At 38.0% G+C, this 23,555-nt stretch overlaps 1 protein-coding gene across 6 annotated transcripts in view; it reads right to left on the reverse strand.

Annotated features, from left to right (window-relative positions):
- Positions 1-23,109, reverse strand: part of Znf546 (zinc finger protein 546) — a 76,544-nt gene extending 53,435 nt beyond the window's left edge. For 2 of the 6 annotated variants that reach the window (XM_078032066.1, XM_078032060.1), the window contains exons 1-4: positions 22,860-22,990; positions 14,119-14,204; positions 11,947-12,073; positions 10,826-10,921 (exon numbers count right to left, since the gene is read on the reverse strand). In XM_078032066.1, coding sequence (XP_077888192.1) covers positions 10,826-10,921; positions 11,947-12,073; positions 14,119-14,127 — 232 coding nt within the window. In that variant the 5' untranslated portion in view covers positions 14,128-14,204; positions 22,860-22,990. Of the gene's footprint in view, positions 1-10,825; positions 10,922-11,946; positions 12,074-14,118; positions 14,205-20,481; positions 20,527-22,796 lie in introns of all 6 variants that reach the window. The other 4 variants (XM_078032062.1, XM_078032063.1, XM_078032065.1 and 1 more) reach the window with 4 other exon arrangements.
- Positions 23,110-23,555: the final 446 nt, after the last annotated feature.

Raw genomic sequence — 23,555 nt, forward strand, 5'->3', positions numbered from 1 at the left:
GTCTGAAAACACCTTTTCTCAATCATTTAACATTAAGTCACTTCCTCAGGAAGACTGCCCTGATAACCACGTCTAAGTCCATGTTCTTGATTTTATATTCCAGCACACAGTTCTGTGAATTTCCTCAATTATATATTTTCTAACTTATTGTATGAATTTTATTTGTGTCTATACTTAGAGACTTATAGATGTCTGTTTCAATTCCTGACACTGAATAAGCTTGAATCCGGGACATGTTAAATAACTGCAGAACAAATACACCACTGGATTCAAAAGATAACACAGCCAGAATAAAAGCAAATATTGCACACAAGTTACTGAGGAAAGTAGCTAATTATAATAACTGGTATATTCATAATTTCCCAAAATATATATCTGATTCTAATCTCTCAACAAATATGCTTATTTCATTCCCCTATAAAGGAATAAAGTATACCCAAGCTACATCAGCCAAATGTATGAATAGAAAAATGTCATTTTTATAACTGATTTTTCAATCACCTATTTGTTACCTTGACCTAAGGGTTCTCCCCTGTGTACAGTCACCATTGATTGTCTCTGCCAACTAGAATAATACTAAGATATTAAGCATCAGCTGGGTTTTAGTATTCATTCCACAGATACTCAAACTCCAATAATTATATTGTAGGTTCTTGCTGGTAAAGTAAGAAAGGAAAATAATAAACTTCAGGAAAAAAATAAGTCTTTATTCATAGATGAAGTGGGTTGAATAGTGGCCTCCAGAAAAGATATATCCAAGTCCTAACTCCTGGTACTTGTGAAAGTGACCTAATTTGAAAAGTCTTTACAGATGTTATCTGTGGGAAGCCATTCTAACATGTGATTGGGTGACTCCCATTAAGGGTCTGAGGCACTTTGGCTGTGTCGAAGTTTTCCCGGCCCTTTCCTGATGAGAGAGCCCATCCGTGTGGGGGTGTGCCTGACCACTGACCCTGGACACCCAATCACTGACCCTGACCTTGGAGTGCAGCCCCCCGTCAACCTTCATTGGATGGAATTCTCCCCTGAATCTCTTGTTCCACAATAAAAGGCTACTCCCAGGCATGTTCAAACTCTCTCTCTCCTGCTAGCCCCGAGTAATCCCTGCTGCCCTGCTGGGCGGCTAGAGGAGTGAACCAGAGAGGGGAGCCGTCTCGGACCTAGCAATAGATATAAGGTAACTGAGTCTTTGTGTTTTATTTTGATCTCTTCTAACTAACTTTATGCCTAGAACCTCATTAATGAAACCACTGCGCAGGCCGCGTGGTAGAATTGGAGCCCACGAGGGGGGCATTCTAGATTAGTTAGATTGAGTGGGAGCGCGCTATAAAGATAAGAATAAAGATAAAGGAAGAGGTGACATTTGAGTCACAAAAGTACCTGGAGTTATTGAAGGAAAGAGACGTTAAATTAATTAAAATGGGAAATTCAACTTCTACGGATAAGGAAATGTACCTGGCTATTTTAGACAGTATAATTAATCAGAAAGGAAAACAGATAAAGAAAACTCAGTTATTACAATTTTTAAAGATTGTAAGTGAATATTGTCCTTGGTTTTGTGACCAAGAGTCTCCAAATTTACTTACTTGGGAGAAATTAGGAAGGAAGTTACAGAGAGTTTGTATTTCTAATGAACTACCTGGAGGCATTGAAAATATACAGAAAACTGGACGGCTCTAGAAGTTTGTCTTTTTGAATATATGGGCCAGAGTTCGTGGCCCCCTGAGGACCTTTTAAAAGGCATTCAACGAGCTGTTAGGTCTATTCAAATGGAGAATTAGCCTGAGGCCAAGTTAATTCCCTTTCCCTTAAGCTATTTAAAAACAAAGGCATTAGGGGCCAAGCCAAAGGTTAAAAATGTGAACTTAAATTCGCAGCCCCATGCGGAGGATTCAGATGGCGCGGATCAGCCCGCCTTCTCGCCGCCATCATCTCCTCCTAGCGAGAGCAGAACAACAATACGGGAAATTCTAAGGGAGGTCGCAGAGTGTGACGTCACTGGCGCCGACCAGGACAGTCCGCGATTTTTACCGGGACAGGGACAGAGATCACAGACAGTTTTCTTAGGACCCTCAAAGACAGTTGAGTTAAATCCTGAAACGGGGCCAGAACAAATCCCTACTGAGATTTTCGGGCCACTTCCTGATAATACTGTAGGTTTAATTTTGGGACGTAATAATTTAAAGGGAGCCATCGAGGTGATACCTGGTGTGATAGATTCAGAATTTAAAGGACAGTTATATGTTACTGTAAAATCAAATTATGCCCTAAAGCTCACTCCAAAGGATACTTTTGCCCAATTAATATTAATGCCTTGTGTCTCAGAAAGGCACTTGCTGGTAGATTCAGTTTCTAAACTGCCGGAGAGAGTATACTGGTCACAATTAGTACGACAAGAATGCCCTTTATTAAAACTTAGAAATAATAAATAAAAATTTTCTAGGAATAATAGACACAGGGGCTGACATCTCGGTATTGTCTAGTAGGTTTTGGCCTAGGAACTGGCCTTTACATGTAGCACCAGCTAACCTAGAGGGAATAGGACAGGTTTCACAGCCTGCTCAAAGTGCCAACTATCTCCATTGGGAACAGTGGAGTATTTAAGCTTTATGTGTTAGTCTTTACCAGCTAACCTATGGGGAAGAGATATTTTAGCCAAAATGGGATTATTATTAGTTACTCCAAATTCTATAAGGTCAGTTGAGGAAGTTAATCATAGGTATTTTCCTGGAGGTGATAGGGAGACCTTTCAGGAAGAGTATCTGTTTACAAGCCAGTCTCCACGACAAAGATTAGTAAATGCTCCAAACCAAAATTTTTACTAGGGGCCCTGAGTACTTCCCCGATCCCTAAGACAGCTGAAAAAATCACGTGGCTCACAAAGGAGCCTATATGGATTCCTCAGTGGCCCATCTCAGGGGAAAAGCTTAAAATAATTCATAGATTAGTTGAGGAACAACTTCAGGCTGGTCATATTGAACCAATGCTTAGTCCTTGGAACACACCTATTTTTGTTATTAAGAAAAAGTCAGGAAACTGGAGATTGCTACAGGATTTAAGGGCGATAAATCATGCAATTCAGCCTATGGGATCATTACAGCCAGGACTTCCCTCCCTCACAGCCATTCCTTTAGATTATAGCTTGATGGTAATAGGTTTAAAAGACTGCCTTTTTTCTATAAGGTTACATCCTGAAGATTGTGAAAGATTTGCTTTCACTGTCCCAGCAATTAATTTTAAGGAACCTGTTAAAAGATATTGCTGGAAGGTACTTCCCCAGGAAATGCATAATAGTCCTACACTGTGTCAAAAATACATTGATCAGGCGATAGATCCCATAAGAAATAGCTTTCCTGATGCATATATTATTCATTTTATGGACGATATATTATTGGCTCATGCTAATCCAGAGGTACTTTCAGAAATTTTTACTCAGAGACTTTGCTTACAGCAATGGGTTTATGTATAGCTCCTCAAAAAATTCAAAAGATATCTCCTTTTCAATATCTAGGCCAGATAATTGAAGAACGTACAATCCGTCCTCAAAATCTTCAGATAAGAGTTAAAGAGTTACGTACCCTTAATGATTTTCAATATTAATTGGCTGAGGCCATCCTTAAAACTAACTACTTCTAAGTCCTTTATTTCAGATATTACAAGGAAATCCTTCTCCAACCTCTCCACGTCAGCTAACTTTGGAGGCTAAATCAGCCTTAAGAAAAGTTAAAAATGCAATTAAAAATGCACAGCTTACTAGAATAGATCCTAAAGAAATAGTGTATTTATTAATATTTCCAACTGAACATACCCCAACAGGAGCCATATGGCAAAGATTAGGAGTTATTGAGTGGATTTATTTATCCCACTCCCCACAAAAACATTAATTCCTTTTCATGATTCCATAGCTCAATTAGTAACTAAAGGTAGAACTAAAATTTTACAATTAATTGGATCTGAACCTGATATTATAATTATTCCATTTTCTATTCAACAGACTAATTGGCTTTTTCAAACTTCTAGCTCATGGCAGATAGCTTTTGCTGATTTCCCTGGCCAGAGAGATAGCCATTATCCTCGTGATAAGATTGTACAATTTGCATCATTAACGTCACTTATTTTTCCAAAAATTGTACAAGCTCATCCAATAGAGAAAGCTTTATCGGTGTTCACAGATGGTTCCAACTCAGGTAAGGCGGGGTTTTTCAGTTGTATTCACACAGAGGTAATACAAACTTCTTATACTTCTGCCCAAAGAGCAGAGCTTCAAGCTCTGATTTGTGCCTTAGATTACTTTTCAAATGAGCCTATTAATATCTATTCTGACAACTTATATGCAGTTGGAGTTACCAAAAATATTGAAACCTCAATGATTGGGTTTACTTCATCACAGGAGTTATTTAAATTATTTCATAATTTGCAAAAGACGGTGCTAATGCGAAAGTACCCATGTTTCATAGGACACATACGTGCCCATACTAATCTTCCTGGACCTCTAGTTTCAGGTAATGACAAAATTGATAAGTTAGTAGCTTTTTGTCAACAGATGTCTTCGTATGACTGTGCACTAGCTTCCCATTCCTTGCATCATCAAAATGCTTCTAGCTTACGTAAAAAATTTAGTATTACCAGAGAACAAGCTCGTCAGATTGTAAGCCAATGCCCTAAGTGTGTTATTCACACTCCATCTCTGCCATCAGGGGTAAATCCCCGTGGATTAAAACCAAATCAGATATGGTAAATGAATGTAACTCATATTCCTCAATTTGGTAAGCAATGTTATGTGCATGTCATAGTGGACACTTATTCTAGATTTATTTTTGCCACAGCACGTACTAAGGAAAATACTCAACATGTAATTTCTCATTGCTTAGCAGCTTTTTCCATTTTAGGGTGCCCTATGCAGATTAAAACAGATAATGCTCCAGCTTATGTAAGCTCTTCTTTTCAACAATTTTTCAGGTCTCCTGAATTCAGATAAGAAAAAAATGCATTCAAGATCTTTGGGACACCATTAAAATATCAAACATCCACATCATCAACATAGGGGAAGAAATTAAGGCTAAGGGCATAGAAACCCTATTCAAAGAGATAATTGAAAACTTCCCTATTCTTGGGGAAAACATGGGTGTCCAGGAATAAGATGCTTATAGAACCCCAAACGGACATGATCAGAAAAGATCCTCACTATGACAGTCAAACTGTCAATGGTAAAGGATAAAGAATTTAAAAATCTGCAAGTGAGAAACAAGTCACATTTAAGAGCAACCCCATTAAATTTCATAGGAAAAAATCATCCAACCCAGGAGGGCATGGAATGATGGTTTTCAAGTCCTGGGAGAGTTGTGAGGACTGTCAACCAAGATTACCATACCCATCAAGTAATCCTTCAGAAAAGGAGAAATAAACAAAAGGATAAACAAAAACTGAAGGAATTCATGGTCCCAAAACCAGCCTAACAAAAGATGCTTAAGGGAGTCCTACACTCAGAAGAGGAAGAAAGGTAATGTGAAAGTATAATTATACTAGAAAAGTACTTGTATAAAAGAGAAATAGAAAAGAATACAGTAAATTATCAAATCACAAAGATGAATAAAGGGAAGAAACATGAAATATTTAAAACTAGAAGAATATCAACAAAATGCCAGGCACAAGTCCATATCTTTCAATAATGTAAGACATTAAATTCTCCAAATAAAAGACACAGACTGGCTGACTGGATTAATAAACAATATCCAACAATCTACTGCCTACCAGAAACACTTCACCAATAAAGACAGGCTAAAAATGAAAAGATGGAAAATAATATTTCAAGCAAACAATCCTAAAGCAAGTAGGAGTAGCTATTCTTACAGCTAACAAAACAGCCTTTAAGACATAAATAGAGGGGCTGGGGCTGTAGTTCAGTGGCAGAGCCCTTGCCTAGCATGTATGAGGTACTGGGTTTGATCCTCAGCACTACATAAAAATAAACAATGGCATTCTGTCTACAACTATTTAGAAAAGTTTTTTTTTTTAAAGACAAAGAAGGTTACTATATAATGATTAAAAGATTTATCAAGAAGATACAATTATAAATCCAAATGTACCTAATTTCAGAACACCCAATGTTATAAACAAGTACATACCAAAAGGAAGGAAATAGGCTTCAATAAGTCCAATAATAGTAGGGGATCTCAATATCCCATTCTTACCAATTGATAGCTCACCCAGACAAAATATCAGAGAAACATCAGAGATTCAAAAGGAAACATTATATTCTATACCACATAAATCAATTAGGGATTATTTTGAAAAACTACACGCTAACAAGTTGGAAAATCTAGAAGAAATTGGACAAATGTGTGGATACTAAGAACCTATGAAAATCGAATCATGAATATAATATACACAGAATGATATAAAACAACTGATCTAAACCAATAACTAATGAGGGCTGGGGCTGTATCCATGTGGCAGAGCACTTGCACTGGGTTCGGTTCGATCCTTAGCATCACAAAAAAATAGACATTCTATCCATCCACAACTATAAAAAAAATAAGCAATGAGCTGAATCAGTAATCATTTCAAAAAAAAAGGACCACATGGGCTTATTGCTAAATTTTATCAAACTTTTAGAGAATTAACACCAATGCTTATCAAACAGTTCCACAGAATTAGAAGGGACGTGATCCTTCAAAACTCATTCTACAAGGTCAAAACCTGGCAAGGAAACGTACACATAACTCAACCATAGACCAATATATACATAGATGCTAACATTCTTAACAAAATACTAGCAAATTGAATCCAACAGCATAACAAAAATATCATACCCATGAGCAAACTGGTTTCATTCCAGCGACATAAGGATGGTTAAAATAATATATAGAATGAAGAATAAAAATCAAAACCTCAAAGATGCAGGAAAAGAATTTGCTAAAACTCAACATCTCTTCATGATAAAAGCCTTAAATAAGGAACATCAAGATCATATCTCAAAGACTATATATGACAAACACATAGCTAATAACATACTAATGGGGAAAAAACAAAGCATTTCCTATAAGGTCAGAAACAAGGATGTCAGCTCTCATTCCATATACTAGAAATAAACTAGTACTATAAATTTTAGAGCAATTAGGCAAGAGAAATAAAAGGTACATAAGAAAAGATGTCAAATTATCCCCGTTTGCAAATATGATTCTATACATAGAAAAAACTTTTAAAATGCACCAAAAGACAGACTGTGAGAATGGATAAATGAATCCAATATATTAATAGTATTTAAAAAAAAATAAAAATCGGTAACTTTTCTGTACCAATAATGAATTTGCAGAGAAGTCATAAAAGCAATTCCATTCAGAATAGCCCTCCCCCCAACAAATACCTAGAATAATTTAAGAAAATGAAAGACCTCTATGATGAAAATTAGAAAACACTGAAGAAATGGAAGACACCACAAGATAGAAGGACCTACCATGTTCATGAATTAAAATAATTGTTAAAATGTTCATACTATCCAAAGCAACTCTAGATTCAATGCAACTGCCATCAAAATACCAACAATATTCTTCACAGAATTAGAAAAGACAATCCTAAAATTTATATGGAAACACAAAAGACCCCAAATAGCTAAAGCATTCTTGAGCAAAAAAGAGCAAAATTGGAGGCATCGTAATACCCAATTTGAATACATGCTATAGGACTACAGTAATCTAAACAGCATGGTATGGACACAAAAACAGATACATAAAACAAAGGAACAGAATGAGTACTCAGAAATAAACTATGCATCTTAAGCAAGAGAAATAAAAGGTACACAAATAAGAAAGGTATACAAATAAGATTATCAACATTACACAAAACATACATTGGAGTAAGTACAGCCTCTTCAGCAAATGTTGCTGGGAAAACTGGACATCCACAAGTAAGAGATTGAAACTAGACTTCAATCCCTTACTCTGTACAGAGCAAGGGATCTAAGGATCTAAATCAATTCAAAATCCTTAAGACTTGAAACTTAAATTACTTGGGGGGAAACACAGGGGGAAATACTTCAAGATATTGGTATAGGCAATGATTTTCCAGATAGGAATTCAAAAGCACAGAAAACATGAGCATAAAAATGGGATTATGTCAAACTAAAAAGCTTCCACACAGTAAAGAAAAGTATAGTGATGAAACCTCTTTAGAAGAAAATATTTGGCATTTATTCACCTGACAAGGTTAATATCCAGAATATAAGAATAACTCAAAAAACTTTTTAAAAATCCAGTTTAAAAATATGGGCAAATCATCTGAACAGAAGAGGAAATACAAAAAATCAGTAAATATTTTTTTAAAAAAAAAAATGTTCAGCAACTAGCCAATAGAGAAATGCAAATCAAACTACAATAAGATACCAGTTCACCCTAGTTAGAATGGCTATTATCAAAAAAATTAAATAACTAATGCTGGTGAGGATGTAAAGAAAAAGAACTCATATGTGATCGGTGGGAATGTTAAATGAATACAGCCATTGTGGAAAACTGTGGTGATTCCTCAAAAAAAATTGAACTCCCATACAACCCAATTATCCCACTACCAAAGAAAATAAAGCCAGCATAAGAAACAGATACCTGCACGTCCATGTATACCGAAGCACTTTTCACAATAGCTAAGGTAAGGAATTGGCGTAGGTGCCTGCCGGCAGATGAATGCATAAAGAAAATATGATACGTATAGATAATGCAGTATTATTCAGCCAAAAAGGAGGATGAAATTCTGTCACAGCAAAATGGATGGAAATTGAGGACCATCATGTTAAGTGAAATAAGCTAGACACAGAAATCTGACAAGAATTACATATTCTCTCTCATGTGGGGGAAAAAAAGTCAACCTGAGAGTAGAAAAGTGATTACTAGGGACTGGGAAGGGTGGCAGAGGCTAAAGGTAGAAGGATGGATGGGTGTGATCAATGTACATTGTATGCAAGTATGGAATTTCACAGTGAATCCCATTAATCCATACAATTAGTATGTGTTAGTAATAAGTTTAAAAGAAAACAGAAAAGCTTTGTATCTTGAGGGTTGCTAGATATGTTACTGAAACCATAGTCAATGAAAGAGAAAAGTAATAAACTGTACTTAAGAGTTTATGCTACTTAAGAGACAAAAATATTCCAGAGAAAATATTTACAAACTAAATACCGGATAAAGGACTTGTTCATGAAAACTCAATAATAAGGAAACAAAAGATTCCAATAGACACTTCACCAAAGAAGAAAAATGGATGAGAACTTAAGCAATGAAAAGTTGTTCAAGATGATTAGGATTAGGGAAATGAAAATTAGAACTACAATATGATACCACTACCCACCTATTAGCATAGCTAAAATTAAAAAGGCTGATCAAGTGCTGGCAAGAACATAGAGGTGCCAGAACTCCCAGAAACTTCTGCTGGGAAGGAAAATGATCAAAACTACTCTCACAAAGTGTTGCAGTTTTTTTAAAATTTAAATATGCATTTACCAAATGATTCACCTATTCCATCCCAGATATTTACCCAAGAGTAAATAAAGTATATGCCCATATAAGGACTTTTACAAGAATGTTCCTAGAAGCTTTGTTTGCAATAGCCAAACTCTAGAAATAACACAATGTCCATTAACATGTAAATAGCTAAATGAATTGAGATACATTCTTTCAAAGGAATACTTCTCAACATTAGAAAGGATGAATTTCAAAATAATTATGCTGACTAAGGCTAAATGAACAATCATTAAATGATTCCATTTATACAAAATTCTAGAAAATGCAAACTAATCTGAAGTCACAGACCAACCAACAGTGGGAGCCTGGGCAGGGGGTAGAGAATGGCATGAGGAAGATTGTTTTTGCAAGAATTGGCTATTATTTTAATTTTGTAATGTTTTCATAATATACATGCCAACTTATCAAATTTTATATTTTAAATATGCAGTTTACATTATGCCAAATTTCATTTCTATTTCAATTAAACTATTTTTAAAAATTAGACACTGACACTTAAAATGGTTACATAAAAACATGTACCCATGTATATATGATTAAGAAAATACATTTGGCAGGTGCTCTGGCACATGCCTGTAATCCCAGAAGCTTAGGAGGCTGAGGCAGGAGGATGGCAGTTTCCAAACCAGCCTCAGAAGCTTAGGCCATGTGACTTTTGAGGAAGGGTATTCTGAGACATTATTTCATATCTGCTCAAAGTTCATCAATTTGGATAGCCTTTCCTGATCTTATCTAAAGTAGCCCTCACAATGTTCCAATACTGTCCCCTTATCTGGCTTAATTTTCTTCAAAATACATATCTAAACCTGATATTGTCTGTTTAGTTTTCCTTATTACGATATCAACATCTCTATGACAATAGGAACAATCATCAGTAGTACCTAGACTCTAACACAGTAAGTACAGTGGCTTACGCTAGATAAATAGGAAATACTTGTTTAAAATTAATTCTAAAAAATGGAGAAATTAACATAAATCCACATGTAAAAAAGGACCTGGAAACTGGTAAATGGCTGTCAAAGGGTAATAAAGAAAGCATCACTCCTTGAGATGGGAAGCAACCAGCAACCAGCTCTAAAATTTATAGGAGTTGGGGATGTAGCTCAGTGAAAGGGCTTGCATCCCGAGCACTGTTGGGGGGGGGGAAAAAAAGGAACATGACAGAAGAGAGAGGAGCCTAATTTCCTAATTTTTCACAGGCTTCACGGGATCTGGGCCTTTGGAGTGAGACTTCAAACATCTCATCGAAGTGCCTCCTCCCTGAGCCAGTGAGCCATAGCTTATGCTAGCTCCCTGCCTGGTCTGCCATCACTCACCTGAGGACCGCCTTCTTGTTTCTTCCCTCGTTTCCAGCCAAGGATCTTTCTCTTGCTCCAATAAAACAATCACATCTGGCTTAGGAATGATACATCCTGCTCATGAGAAAAAACAGGATACATGTTATAGGGAAAACAACCCACCAAATCCCAACCACAGCCTCAAAATGACTACATGCGGACTTGGTTACATTCACAATCAACTGTAGGTCAAATGGTATTTGAAAAAGCCTTCAAGACAAAATAGAAAAAGGCCATGGAACAGTCACATTAAGATGGACCCATGAGTATGGGACTAAAAAGACCAGGTAAGAGAGGAAAAAGGACCAGTTTGCTTTCAAAGGGAATCTACAGAGGCACCGTGAGCACACACTGTGCAGCCCCATGGCTGGCTTCAAATCTGCCAATCATTCCAGCTGTGTGACCTTGAAAAGCTACCATCCAGTGTTGCACTTTTATCAAATGCACTACTTCATAGGGCTGAAGTGAGAACACAAACACAAAGGGGCTTAAAAGGATGCCTAGAAATTATGGTAGTATTTTGTTGTTACTATTTTGCATAGAGAAATATACTGTTTCCTAAAATACTTTCATGTTCCCCCTTAGACATTTCTTCAATGGAAAAAGCAAACTTCATAGACTAACTTTCAACTATAAAGCAGGTAAAAAAGAATATGTCTCTTCCAGATAGGGTGTGTTTGCTTGATTTTAAATGAATTTTGCAACCCAATCCTCCACCATTTAATCTAGAGAAGTTCTTTTGATAACCTAAAAAAAAGCAAAACCCTAATTCTAACTGTTCTCTTGCAGGTGGGCCAGACCTTAATACAGAGCCACTGTAGAAATATTAGATGAAACCTAGTTTCTGAAAATGTCACACAACTCAAATCTACGAATCACCTAGAAAAACAGGCAACAACAGGAGGGGCCAGAGGGAGGAAAGAGTGTCAATAAAGAATGGAAACACAGGTGTCATTTCCATCCCACAATGTTCAAACCATTTCTTTAGAAACAGGGGCAGAAATTCAACTGGCTTCTTAAAACAAAGCTCTAAAGTTCAACAGTGGAGAGAGCTGATATTCCAGAAAACAGACCGTAAATGACGTGGGTGGGTATCTTACCCAGAGAGATGAGGTTGCTGTAGTTTTCCAACATCACCTCCCTGTACAAGTCCCTCTGAGCAGTGTCCAGGCACTCCCACTCCTCTTGAGAAAGATCTATGGCCACATCCCTGAATGCCAAGGACTCCTGAAATAACAAATCCATGTATTATAAAAGTTTTTTAAAATGCATTTTCAAGATAAAAAACTGGCAGGAAAGAAGCAACATTGTAAGCAAGCAAACTGGGGCTTGAGCTTGCAAAAATAAGGAAATTAGTCTTTTTAAAATATTTTTGTTTAGTTGTGGGTGGACACAATACCTTTATTGATTTATTTTAATGTGGTGCTGAGGATCGAATACAGTGCCTCACATGTGCTAGGCAAGTGCTCTACCACTGTGCTACAACCCCAGCCCAGGAAATTAGTATTTTTGAAGTTGAGTGCTTACATGCTTTTAAAGAATACTAGTGATAAAGACAAAATGTCCTGCAGGTCCATCAGATAACAAAATTATCCAAAGGTATGGGAATAACAAAAAAAAAAAATCCAAGTTTCCCAATTCAATGAAACAGCATACGCAAGCACACACTGCCTGCTTGTACCTGCATTTTAAATTCTGAATAAATATTAGTTTCTTCATTCTTTCTCCCTTCAGGTTATTAGGAAAAAGACATTTTTTTCTCCAAAAGTGCTCTCAAATCTCTTAAAAAACAGAACTTGAGTGACATTGTATGATTTCATCAACTTCAAGTTCATCTTTACACAAGAGAATGTCATAAAGTCATTAGGAAATATATTTATTGGCTAGTTAATCGTATTATCTATTGCTATGGGTTGAGTATGGTTTACACATGTCCCTAAGGATGTGTTGAAATTTAATCCCTATGAGGTATTAAGAGGTGGATCTGGGCATAGTGCTGCATGCCTGTAGTCCCAGCCTCCTGAGAGGGAGTCTGAAGCAGAAGGTCCACTTGAGCCCAGGAATTAGGGGCCAGCCTGGGTAACATAATGAGATCCATACCTTAAAGAGAATGGAACTCAATCTGACTATGGTGTTCAGAGGCGGGACCTTTGGAAAGTGATTAGAATTAGATAAGCTTATCAGGGTAGAGACCCCATGATCATACTAGTGGCTACATAAGAAGAAAGAAATCAGAGAACATGGACATGCATGGATATGCCCTGCATCTTGCTGTGTGACTCCCTAAAATGCTTTGGGACTCTGCCAGTAAGAAGGTCATCACCAGATGTGGCCCCCTGACCATGGGCTTCCAGAACTGTAAGCCAAAATAAATCACTTCTTTACAAAGTACACAGCCTAGGCTATTCATTAGAGTAATATAAAACAAACACGTCCATCTTGTGGCCAAGTCAGTTAATCTTTCTTTTATACTTAAGGGTTTACGTTGGATAAAATGTTGACATCAGCCTATTTCCATCCATCATTGGGAATCTGGAAGACATTCCTGCCTACAACCTCCCCATCCTTCAGTAACACCTGCCTCGTTCCTGAGCTACAGGACGCTGATGTCATGAGACCAGTACAACATTCTCAACCACAAAGCTAAACTGACTTTTGTCCTATTGTTCATCCCTTAGATAATCCCCTGACTAGATCCCTAAAGCCCCCAAACACAGCCCCCATTGCACTCCCACTGAGACCTCTAGGCCTCTCGGTGCATAAGATCTATATCTTCATCTGGGATGGCAACATGCTCAACAATATATTCCATCGACCTGGAAAACAGGCCTTTGAAGTTGGATGGAACCCTCTCTGTTTCACAGAATCATGAATCTGATGACAGAAGCTCAAATATTTCCCTTGAGGGACTTCATCTTTCGCTGCTCTGTCAATGCTCCTGCAAGAAGACGAGGCACACAGATGAGGGATGAGTAGGTGAGCACAGGTAAGAGAAACAAGGGTAGATGAAGAGGACACCAGGCAGTTTGGCACCATCCCTCACTGTGGTCACAGTAACTGAGGAGCAGGCTTCACAGGGCTGTCTTAGGAAGGAAGTCTCAGGACAATAAAAACAACTGCACGGCGGGAGGGGAGTGTGGGTCAGTGGTGGAGAGTCTGACTAGCAAGTGAGAGTTCTCCTGGCTTTGATCCCAGAACTACAAAATAAAACTTAGAAATGACCACATAAATTTTAAAATACAGTATTTCAAGGAAGAGAAACAGGAACTTACATGGGCCATGATTTTAGAACTCTAAGAACTTGTCAGTCCTCTGTGGGTTCCCTCCACTGCAGAAGCACAGTCCAGAGAAGCCAGGCCTGTGGAGGAACACGTGACTTTGAGACTAGGTAGGTAAATGTCAGAACTCCACAAATAATTTAATGCCAATATGAAGCAGTTTTTCCTTCATTTCTATTTTCAACCCCACCATGCTGTACGTACTAATGTGGAGAGATGAGCAGAATCATGGATGAAGCCATGCCCTCCCTAGGCCAAAGGAACTACCTGCACAGACATCCTGCAGGACCTCCTGCAGGAAGCCAAACCACTCATTCCAGCAGAAGGGCCTCCTGGCCCATCCCAATTTCTGATGATGCTGATCTGTTACTGAAATTGAATGACGTCCCTAAGTCTTTGTCCATGTTCACCTAAGAGCTAAGATGTGGCCATCCCATGCAAACCTCAATATCATTCATGGCTTGAATGTGTGCCTAGATTCTGAGACATGGAGGCAGAAAACAGTAGGCAGTATTTCCCCCTGTAAAACTGACTGGAGTTCTTGCTCAGCCAGAACTACAGCCCCCAGAATACCCCAAAATCTGTGCTGTTTTCAACCAAACTCTGTTTCCTATCAGGATTGTCTATTTTGCTTTCCCACATGAAGTCACGACTACATACACACATACACACACACACACACACACACACACACACACACACACACCCCTCAATATCAAGCCTCGGGAGGTGAGACTTCATGACCACATTGGCCGAGAACAAAATGAGACATCTTTAGGATCTTCAGCGTGATGGTCCCTTAGCATTTCATCATGCAGTTATCTCCAACAGAGGAGGTGAGGAAGCACAAAGCAAAGTACTTTGCCAAAACTCACAGTAAGAGGAAGAGGTGTATTTTTAGTAAAGTCAATTTTCTTCCAACTATGGCTTTTGCTGGATTTTGCAGGATTTCTTTCTTTGAGTGAAATCTGAGCATTGGTAATACACGAAATATATCACCCCTGAATTTCTTAAATTTCAACAGGATTAAGTATATACTCCTTAATGTTAAAAAGAAACAATCAGTTTACATTGCTATAATGGAAGATTTTAAAAGACATTGCTATATGAGCAAGGGAGAGAAAATGGTTACTTTGTAGACATTATAGGTTTGTACAACCTTAAAATAGGGCACATAGAAGTATATGAAAGATCATGATCTGTAATGTTTTGAACAATCAATAAAAAAAATAAAGAACAAAAAAAAAAGAAGTATATGAAAGAGTTCAGCCATGCAAACCTACTTCGAGGATCTGTTTAAAGCAAATGACTGCAAATGTGTATTAAGATGTATGAGTTACGTCAGAATTAACAGAATATTAAGTATATGTTAACTACTACTAAACTGGAGAAAATATTTAGAAGATGTGGAAAATATCCAGGATATATTATAAAAAATTAGGCTAAAAATCAGAATGTATAAATATAAATATAAAACATGTTGGAGCAAATCAGTTTACATTTGTAAAACATACACCCACACAACACACACAGAGTGAAAGACAGATAGGCAAAAATCAAGACAGAGAAAAAGTCCAGAATGTGTACACAGCCATATAGCAATACTACTGCTTTACTTATTATGATACTCTTTTTGTTTAAGTATAATCCATAAAATTCAAAAACAATTTTAAATAAACTCACAAGCAGATACATGTATTTATTTCATTTTGATAAGAGAAAATTCCTCTTTCTGTAAATAGTTCTCTCTTGAACTTGGAGAAAAGGTTCAAAATAATCTAAAAACAGCTGTTATGTTTTTATTGAATGTCTTTTTCCCCTTTAGCTCTTAACAGTTCAACTCTGACTGTGTTTTGTTTTGCAGTGCTGGAAATTGAACCTAGGACCTCAAGAATGCTAAGAAAAGTCAGGCACAGTGTTACATTCCTGTACTCCTAGCAACTCAGGAGGCTGAGGAAGACCAGCCTTAGCAATTTAGTGAGTCTGTAACAACTTAGACCCTGTCTCAAAATAAAAAATAAAAAAGGGCTGGAGATATAGCTCAGTTGGTAGACAGCTTGCCTCACATGCACAAGGCCCTGGGTTTGATACTAGGCACCACAATCAATCAATCAATCAATCAGTCAATAAAAAGGCTGGGGATGGGCTGGGGTTGTGGCTCTGTGGTAGAGCTCTTGTCTAGCATATGTGAGGCACTGCGTTTGATCCTCAGCATCAGATAAAAATAAATAAATAAAAGAATTGTGTCCATCTACAACTTATCTAATAAAATATATATATAAAATCTTATCTAGATAGATGTGTATATATATTAATTTATATGTATATTAATATATATATACACACACACATATATACACACACACTGATGATGTGGCTCAGAAGTTAAGTGCCCCTGGGTTCAATCTCCTGTACTCCCAGCAAAAAAACAACAAAAGTTAGATTCTAGGCAAGTGCTATAACACTTAGCTTCACCCCCAATCCTGACTTTTAAACATTTGCCTAGTATACTAAGGTACTGCCATGTCATACATGTCAACACTGATCACAATGAGCCTTCCTTTTTTGCAGTCCTGACAGATGTATTCCTGACAGTTTGGTTCTGAAACTCTCCTTTCTGCCACAACATCCTCCAAATTGCTACTGAATAATCTTGTTAGTCTCACCTTAAATCTAACTTCATTAGAATAAAGACTGTAAGATATGGATTTGTGCCAACCAATACAATAACCACAGCAACATATGTCTATCTAAATCTAATTTCAGTTCCTCAATCATACTAGCCACATTTTGTGTTCTTAATAGCCACATGTAGTTAACAGGTACCATACCAGAGAATGAAAAGTTCTTTTGCACAGTGCTGGTATAAAGCATTCAACATGGGTTGGGGATTGTGGCTCAGTGGTAGAGCGCTTGCCTAGCATGTGTAAGGCACTGGGTTCGATCCTCAGCACCACATAAACAAAGATATAGTGTCCACCCAAAACTTAAAAAAAAAAAAAAAGCATACAACATAAAATTGACTTACCACCAGACTTCCCCTGAGTTCAGAATAATCTGGTCAAAATCTAATGCTGGTGGTTAGAGAAATGACATTTCCTTCCTATGAACTCTTTCTTTGGGGGGCGGGGGTAGAGGCACTGGGGGTTGAACTCAGGGACACTCGACCACTGAGCCATATCCCCAATCCTATTTTGTATTTTATTTAGAGACAAGGTCTCACTGAGTTGCTCAGCACCTTGCTTTTGCTGAGGCTGATTTTGAACTTGCCATCCTCCTGCATCAGCCTCCAGAGCCGCTGGGATAACAGATGTGTGTCACCGCGCCCAACTATCCTTCTTGTGAACTCTTAAGGCATATGATCAGAATTCCTTTAGTGTTTTTTTTTTTTACCTTGTACCTTATACTTATTCATCTATTCTGATCTTATATCCTTTGCTATATTAAAAATAGAGAGTAGTAACTTTGTGTTTTCATTTCTTGTATTCCTCTAATTACTACCACAAGATCCAACATACTGTGACCCCTTACATCTGATAATTTGACTAAATTTCATTTTTAGTCATTCTTCTTTGGAAATGGTACTTAAGCACTTTAAAATATATGCATGATATGTTCATCATATAATAACTAAATATTATAAATCTAAGTAGCTGTAGCAGGCAACAGATTAAACAAATTATAGTTACAATTACAAACTACCACCTTGTTAGTATGCTCATATTGTTCCTTATTGATTACTGGAGAATGATATTCACTATGATTTACAGATTGATACAGGAAATTGTGGAAAGTATTGTAATGTAGCCATTAACAACACAGTTTCTATTGTCAGACTTTCAGAATGTGAATCTCAGTCTGACAGCTATTACATTTTCAAGTAGCCTACTGGTAAACTAGGGGTAAGCACCCACACTCAGGTAGCCTACTGGTAAACTAGGGATAAGCACCCACACTCAGAGAATTGTGTTGAGGAAATACCTCTATATCACACACTGGCATGTAACTATTTAACAGAAGTTAGGGATATTATTAAAATAAAGGACATTATATGTTTCTTACTCCATTGTTCTTAAGTAGAATTATTTTCTACTTTTTCCTTTTTTCCACAGTAAAATCTGGGTATCACATCTACTCTTTTTAACAAATTTGTTTAGTTGTTGATGAACTTTTATTTATTTGTATGCAGTGCTGAGAATTGAACCCAGTGCTTCACACATGCAAGGCAAACGCTCTACCACTGAGCTACAACCCCAGCCCAAGTACAATTCTTTTAAATTAACAACATTAATAAAACAGTTTCTCAGAAAGATAACCAAGACATCTCCCCTTGTCCTTTAAGCTACTGAAGGGAGGTATCATTCTTTAACATAGTACTAGCTAAAAGGATCTAATAAGGTGTTAGTGTACTTTAAAAATGAGGTTCAATTTTGTACTCATATCCTATGAATATATATTTTCATGAAAATTTTAGCTATTACTATCTTACTCTGTTTCCTACTATTACAAACGAGTCCTATCAAATATTATTGGCATAAAGGAGCCTCAAAACATACCTGAATATGGAGAGTACTGCTATGTCCTGTGAATGTCACTTTAAAAATCTATAATAATATATAGTCCTATCTTATCAACTAAATTGTGCCATAATTGATTTGTGAATACCTGAAAGTTCATCAAAATAGAAGGGTTCCTTGGCACTTCCCTTTTCTCCCTTCACACAGAGGAATAAAAACCTGTGGCTAGGGAGATTTACCTCCTCTCACTAGGAGTTGGAGAGTCTCTATGTCCTTTGACTGAAAAATGCAATTTCTAACCTTTAGAATCTGAAATCAGAATCAAGATATACTCCTTACAAATATGTGTTTAAATCCCAACATTAATAAGTAAGGTTCACATGAAATTTAAAGTTAATTATTGTTCATCATTGAAACTCTAGCCAGAGCAATTAGATGAAAGAAATTGAAGGGATATGGATAGGAAAAGAAGAAATATTTTCTGACTACATGATTCTATACTTAGAGGATCCAAAAAATTCCATCAAAAAACTTCTAGGGGGGCTGGGGATGTGGCTCAAGCGGTAGCGCGCTCGCCTGCCATGCGTGCGGCCCGGGTTCGATCCTCAGCACCACATACCAACAAAGATGTTGTGTCTGCCGAGAACTAAATAAATAAATAAATAAATAAATAAAACTTCTAGGACTGGGGATGTGGCTCAAGCGGTAGCGCGCTCGCCTGGCATGCGTACAGCCTGGGTTCAATCCTCAGCACCACATACAAACAAAGATGTTGTGTCCGCCGAAAACTAAAAAATAAATATTAAAATTCTCTCTCTCTAAAAAAAAAAAAAAAACAAAAAAAAACTTCTAGAACTAATAAATGAATTCAGCAAAGGAGCAGGATATAAAATCAATATAAATCATAATGCATTTCTGTACATCAGTGACAAATCCACTGAAAGAGAAACTAGGAAAATTACTCCATTTACAATGGCCTCAAAAAAAAAAAAAAGTACTTGGGAATCAACAAAAGAGGTATAAGACCTCTACAATGAAAACTATAGAATGCTGAAGAAAGAAATTAAAGAGGACTTTAGAAGATGGAAAGATCCTCCCTTGTTCTTGGATAGGCAGAATTAATATTATGAAAATGACCATACTACAAAAGAACTGTACAGATTTAATGCAATTCCAATCAAAATCCCAACGATATTCCTTATAGAAATAGAAAAAGCAATCATCTGGAAAAATAAGAGACACAGAATAGCTAAAGCAATCATTAGCATGTAAAGTGAAGCAGGTGGCATCACCATACCAGACCTTAAACTATCCTACAGAGCAATAGTAACAAAAATGGCATGATATTGGCACCAAAATAAACTAGTAGACCAATGGTACAGAATAGAGGACACAGAGACAAACTACATAAATACAGTTATCTCATAGTAGACCAAGGTGCCAAAAATATATATTGGAGAAAAGATAGCCTCTTCAACAATGGTGCTGGGAAAACTGGAAATCCATATGAAACAAAATGAAATTAAGCCCCTATATCTCACCACGCACAAACACAACTCAAAGAGGATCAAAGATCTAGGAATTAAACGGGTCTATTAGAGACCCTGTACCTAATAGAAGAAAAAGTAGGCCCAGGGCTGGGGTTGTGGCTCAGTGGTGGAGTGCTTGCCTCGCTTGTGTGAGGCACTCAGTACCACATAAAAATAAATAAATAAAATAAAGGCATTGTGTCCAACTATAACTAATATACATATACATAAACACACACACACACACACACACACACACACACACACACACAGACACACAAACACATATATGAAAGAAAAAGTAGGCCCACATCTTCATCATGTCAGATTAGGCGCCGACTTCCTTAACAAGATTCCTATAGCACAAGAAATAAAATCAAGAATCAATAAATGGGATGGATTCAAACTGAAAAGCTTCTTTGAAACAATCAGTGGGATGAAGAGAGAGCCTACAGAATAGGAACAAATTTTTACTACATGCATATCAGATAGAGCACTAATCTGCAAGAACTCAAAAAACCTAACACAAAACAAATAACCCAATCAATAAATGGGCTAAGGAACTGAACAGACATTTCTTAGAAGATATACAATCGATCAACAAATATATGAAAAAAAAGTTCAACATCTCTAGCAATTAGAGAAATGCAAATCAAAAGTTCTCGATTTCATCTCACTCCAGTCAGAATAGCAGTTATTAAGAATACAAGCAACAAGGGGCTGGAGTTGTAGCTCAGTGGTAGAGAATTTGCCTGGCATGTGTGAGGCACTGGGTTAGATTCTCAGCACCACATATAAATAAATAAAGGTCCATTGATAACTAAAAAATATATTTTAAAAAAGAATATAAGCAACAATAATTGTTGGCAAGGATGTAGGGGAAAAGGCACACTCAAATATTGCTGGTGGGACTGCAAATCATCTGGAAAGCAGTATGGAAATTCTTGGAAAACTTGGAATGGAACCACCATTTGAACCAGCCATCCCACTCCTCAGTTTATACCCAAAGGACTTAAAATCAGCATACTACAGTGACACAGTCACATCAATATTTATAGCAGCACAATTCACAATAGCTTAATTGTGGAACCAACCTAGATGCCCTTCAATAGATGAATGGAGAAAGAAACTGTGGTACATATACACAATGGAATATTACTCAGCATTAAAAGAGAATAAAATCATGGCATTTGCAGGTAAATGGATGGAGTTGGAGAATATCATGCTAGGCGAAGTAAAACCAAAGGCCAAATATTTTCCATAATAAGTGGATGCTGATCCATAACAGGGGTGGGGGGAGCATGAAAGGTATAGAGGAACTTTGGAGAGGGAAAAGAGGAGAGAGGGGAAGGGAGGGGCCATGGGGGTAGAAAAGATGATGGAATGAGATGGACATCATTACCCTAGGTACATGTATGAAGACACTAATGATTTGATTCTACTTTGTGTACAACCAGAGAAATGAAAATTTGTCCTCCATATGTGTACTATGAATTGAAATGCATTCTGCTGTCAGGTATAACAAATTAGAACAAATTAATTTTTAAGGGCTGGGGATGTGGCTCAAGCGGTAGCGCACTTGCCCGGGTTCGATCCTCAGCACCACATACCAACAAAGATGTTGTGTCTGCCGAGAACTAAAAAATAAATATTAAAAATTCTCTCTCTCACTCTCTCTTTAAAAAAAAAAACTAAATTAATTTTTAAGATCATAAAGCAGAAGGACGGCCATGTGACTTGACTGATACCAATCAACTATCTCCGATGTTTCCTTACTTTTTAAAGCTAAGATCTTGGAAATCAATATTGCCATTCTACCTAAACATTAATCTTAATTTTTAAAAAAGTTTTAACATTAGATTCCATGATATGCATTTCTCTACCATGTTAATTGAATGCAGAAAAATGATTTGAAAAATGAGGAGGAAGAATGTGGAGACCAAAAAGAAGGGGGATCCACAGCCAATCTGCCGGGAAGGCAGGCCAAGAACAGGTCCCTAGACATTTCAACAAAAGAAAACCAAATGTTTTCACATCCTAAAAACACAAACCCCATATTTTGAATAAAGAAAAAACAAACGCACCTGGAACTAGATCTAGATTGTTAGATGTGCTACAATAATTTTTACCACCTTATTTACTTATTTTATTTTTGTTGTTTGTTTGTTTTGGAATGGAGGACTGGGAAAGAAGGAAATCATGAATTATATATATATATATATATCCTGCGTTTCTTTAGAGCACAGGTCTGGGAAATCTCCAGGGCCACGTCTGCCGTGGCCTCACACGACAGACGCCAGAGGAGGCTGGAATCTGAATCCACAGCAGATTCCTAGGTCAGAGGCGCGGGGCGGGGGATGTTGCAGTTTTGAAAAACGCAGCTGTCCGACAGCGCCCCTAAGTCCCAGAAGTCAGTCTCAGAGACACTTCTAGCTCCATACGGTCCCACTCCAAGCCTAGGTCTGTGCCTTTCTGAAACCCTTTATTCTAAGGCTCAATATCTGACTCCTATCTCGGGAACACTGCTGCAAGGGGAGAAGACGGAGAGAGCTGCAGGGACCTTGCGCGGGTCAATGACACCCACCGAACAGCCAAGAGCCGTTCTCAGCCTCACAACCGCACCCACCTCCCAGGAGTCCCAGCCCGGCCGTGAACGCACACAGTCCCGCACGAGCGCATATTATCACACCTGGACCCCAAATCGCCCTTCTCCGCTCCTCACGCACGCACCGGCCTGAGGCTCGGGGCACGATATCCCACGTACGTGCCTCGGGGCTCTCACTTCCGGAGGCAGCCCAGTCGCGTTCCTACCCCCATGAGTTCCGCTCCACCTCACCTAACACGGACTTCTTTCTAGGGTGCGACTAGCTCCTCGGTGGCTGAACCCTCAAGGACGCACCGGAAGGGCTCTCAAGATCCCGGATAACGCCACCTGTAGGGCTTCTGGGATACGTAGTCCTTGGCCCGGATATGTAGGCTTGGACTCTGCGCAGGCGTAAACATACGGGATCCGGCGGTTCCCTTGACTGGTCCTCAGACTTGGCGGCTGTCTCGGCTAACCAACCCTTGCTAGAATGCCTCAGTACCTGACCGACGAGTACATCCGAGAATCCGAGACCTAGGCAACGAGGGTGCGGGACTGGGTGCAGGCTCCATAAAGTGGAACTGTGTTTCTTTCCCCTGCTTGTCTGGCGCCTTGTACACAGCAGGAACTCAATATGTGTATTTCAAAACCGTGTGGCCTTTTGCACCTGGCCTTATGGTCGCATGTGTGTCACTCTGAGGGTTACAGGAGCAACTGCGCTTGTCTGGCTGCATGTGAGACAGCGTGCAATGAATATAAGGAGCACATCTTAGTCTGTGCAAAGTCCATCAGAGAACTAAT

Source organism: Ictidomys tridecemlineatus, chromosome 15, assembly GCF_052094955.1.
Source record: "Ictidomys tridecemlineatus isolate mIctTri1 chromosome 15, mIctTri1.hap1, whole genome shotgun sequence".
Classification (NCBI taxonomy): Eukaryota; Metazoa; Chordata; class Mammalia; order Rodentia; family Sciuridae; genus Ictidomys; species Ictidomys tridecemlineatus.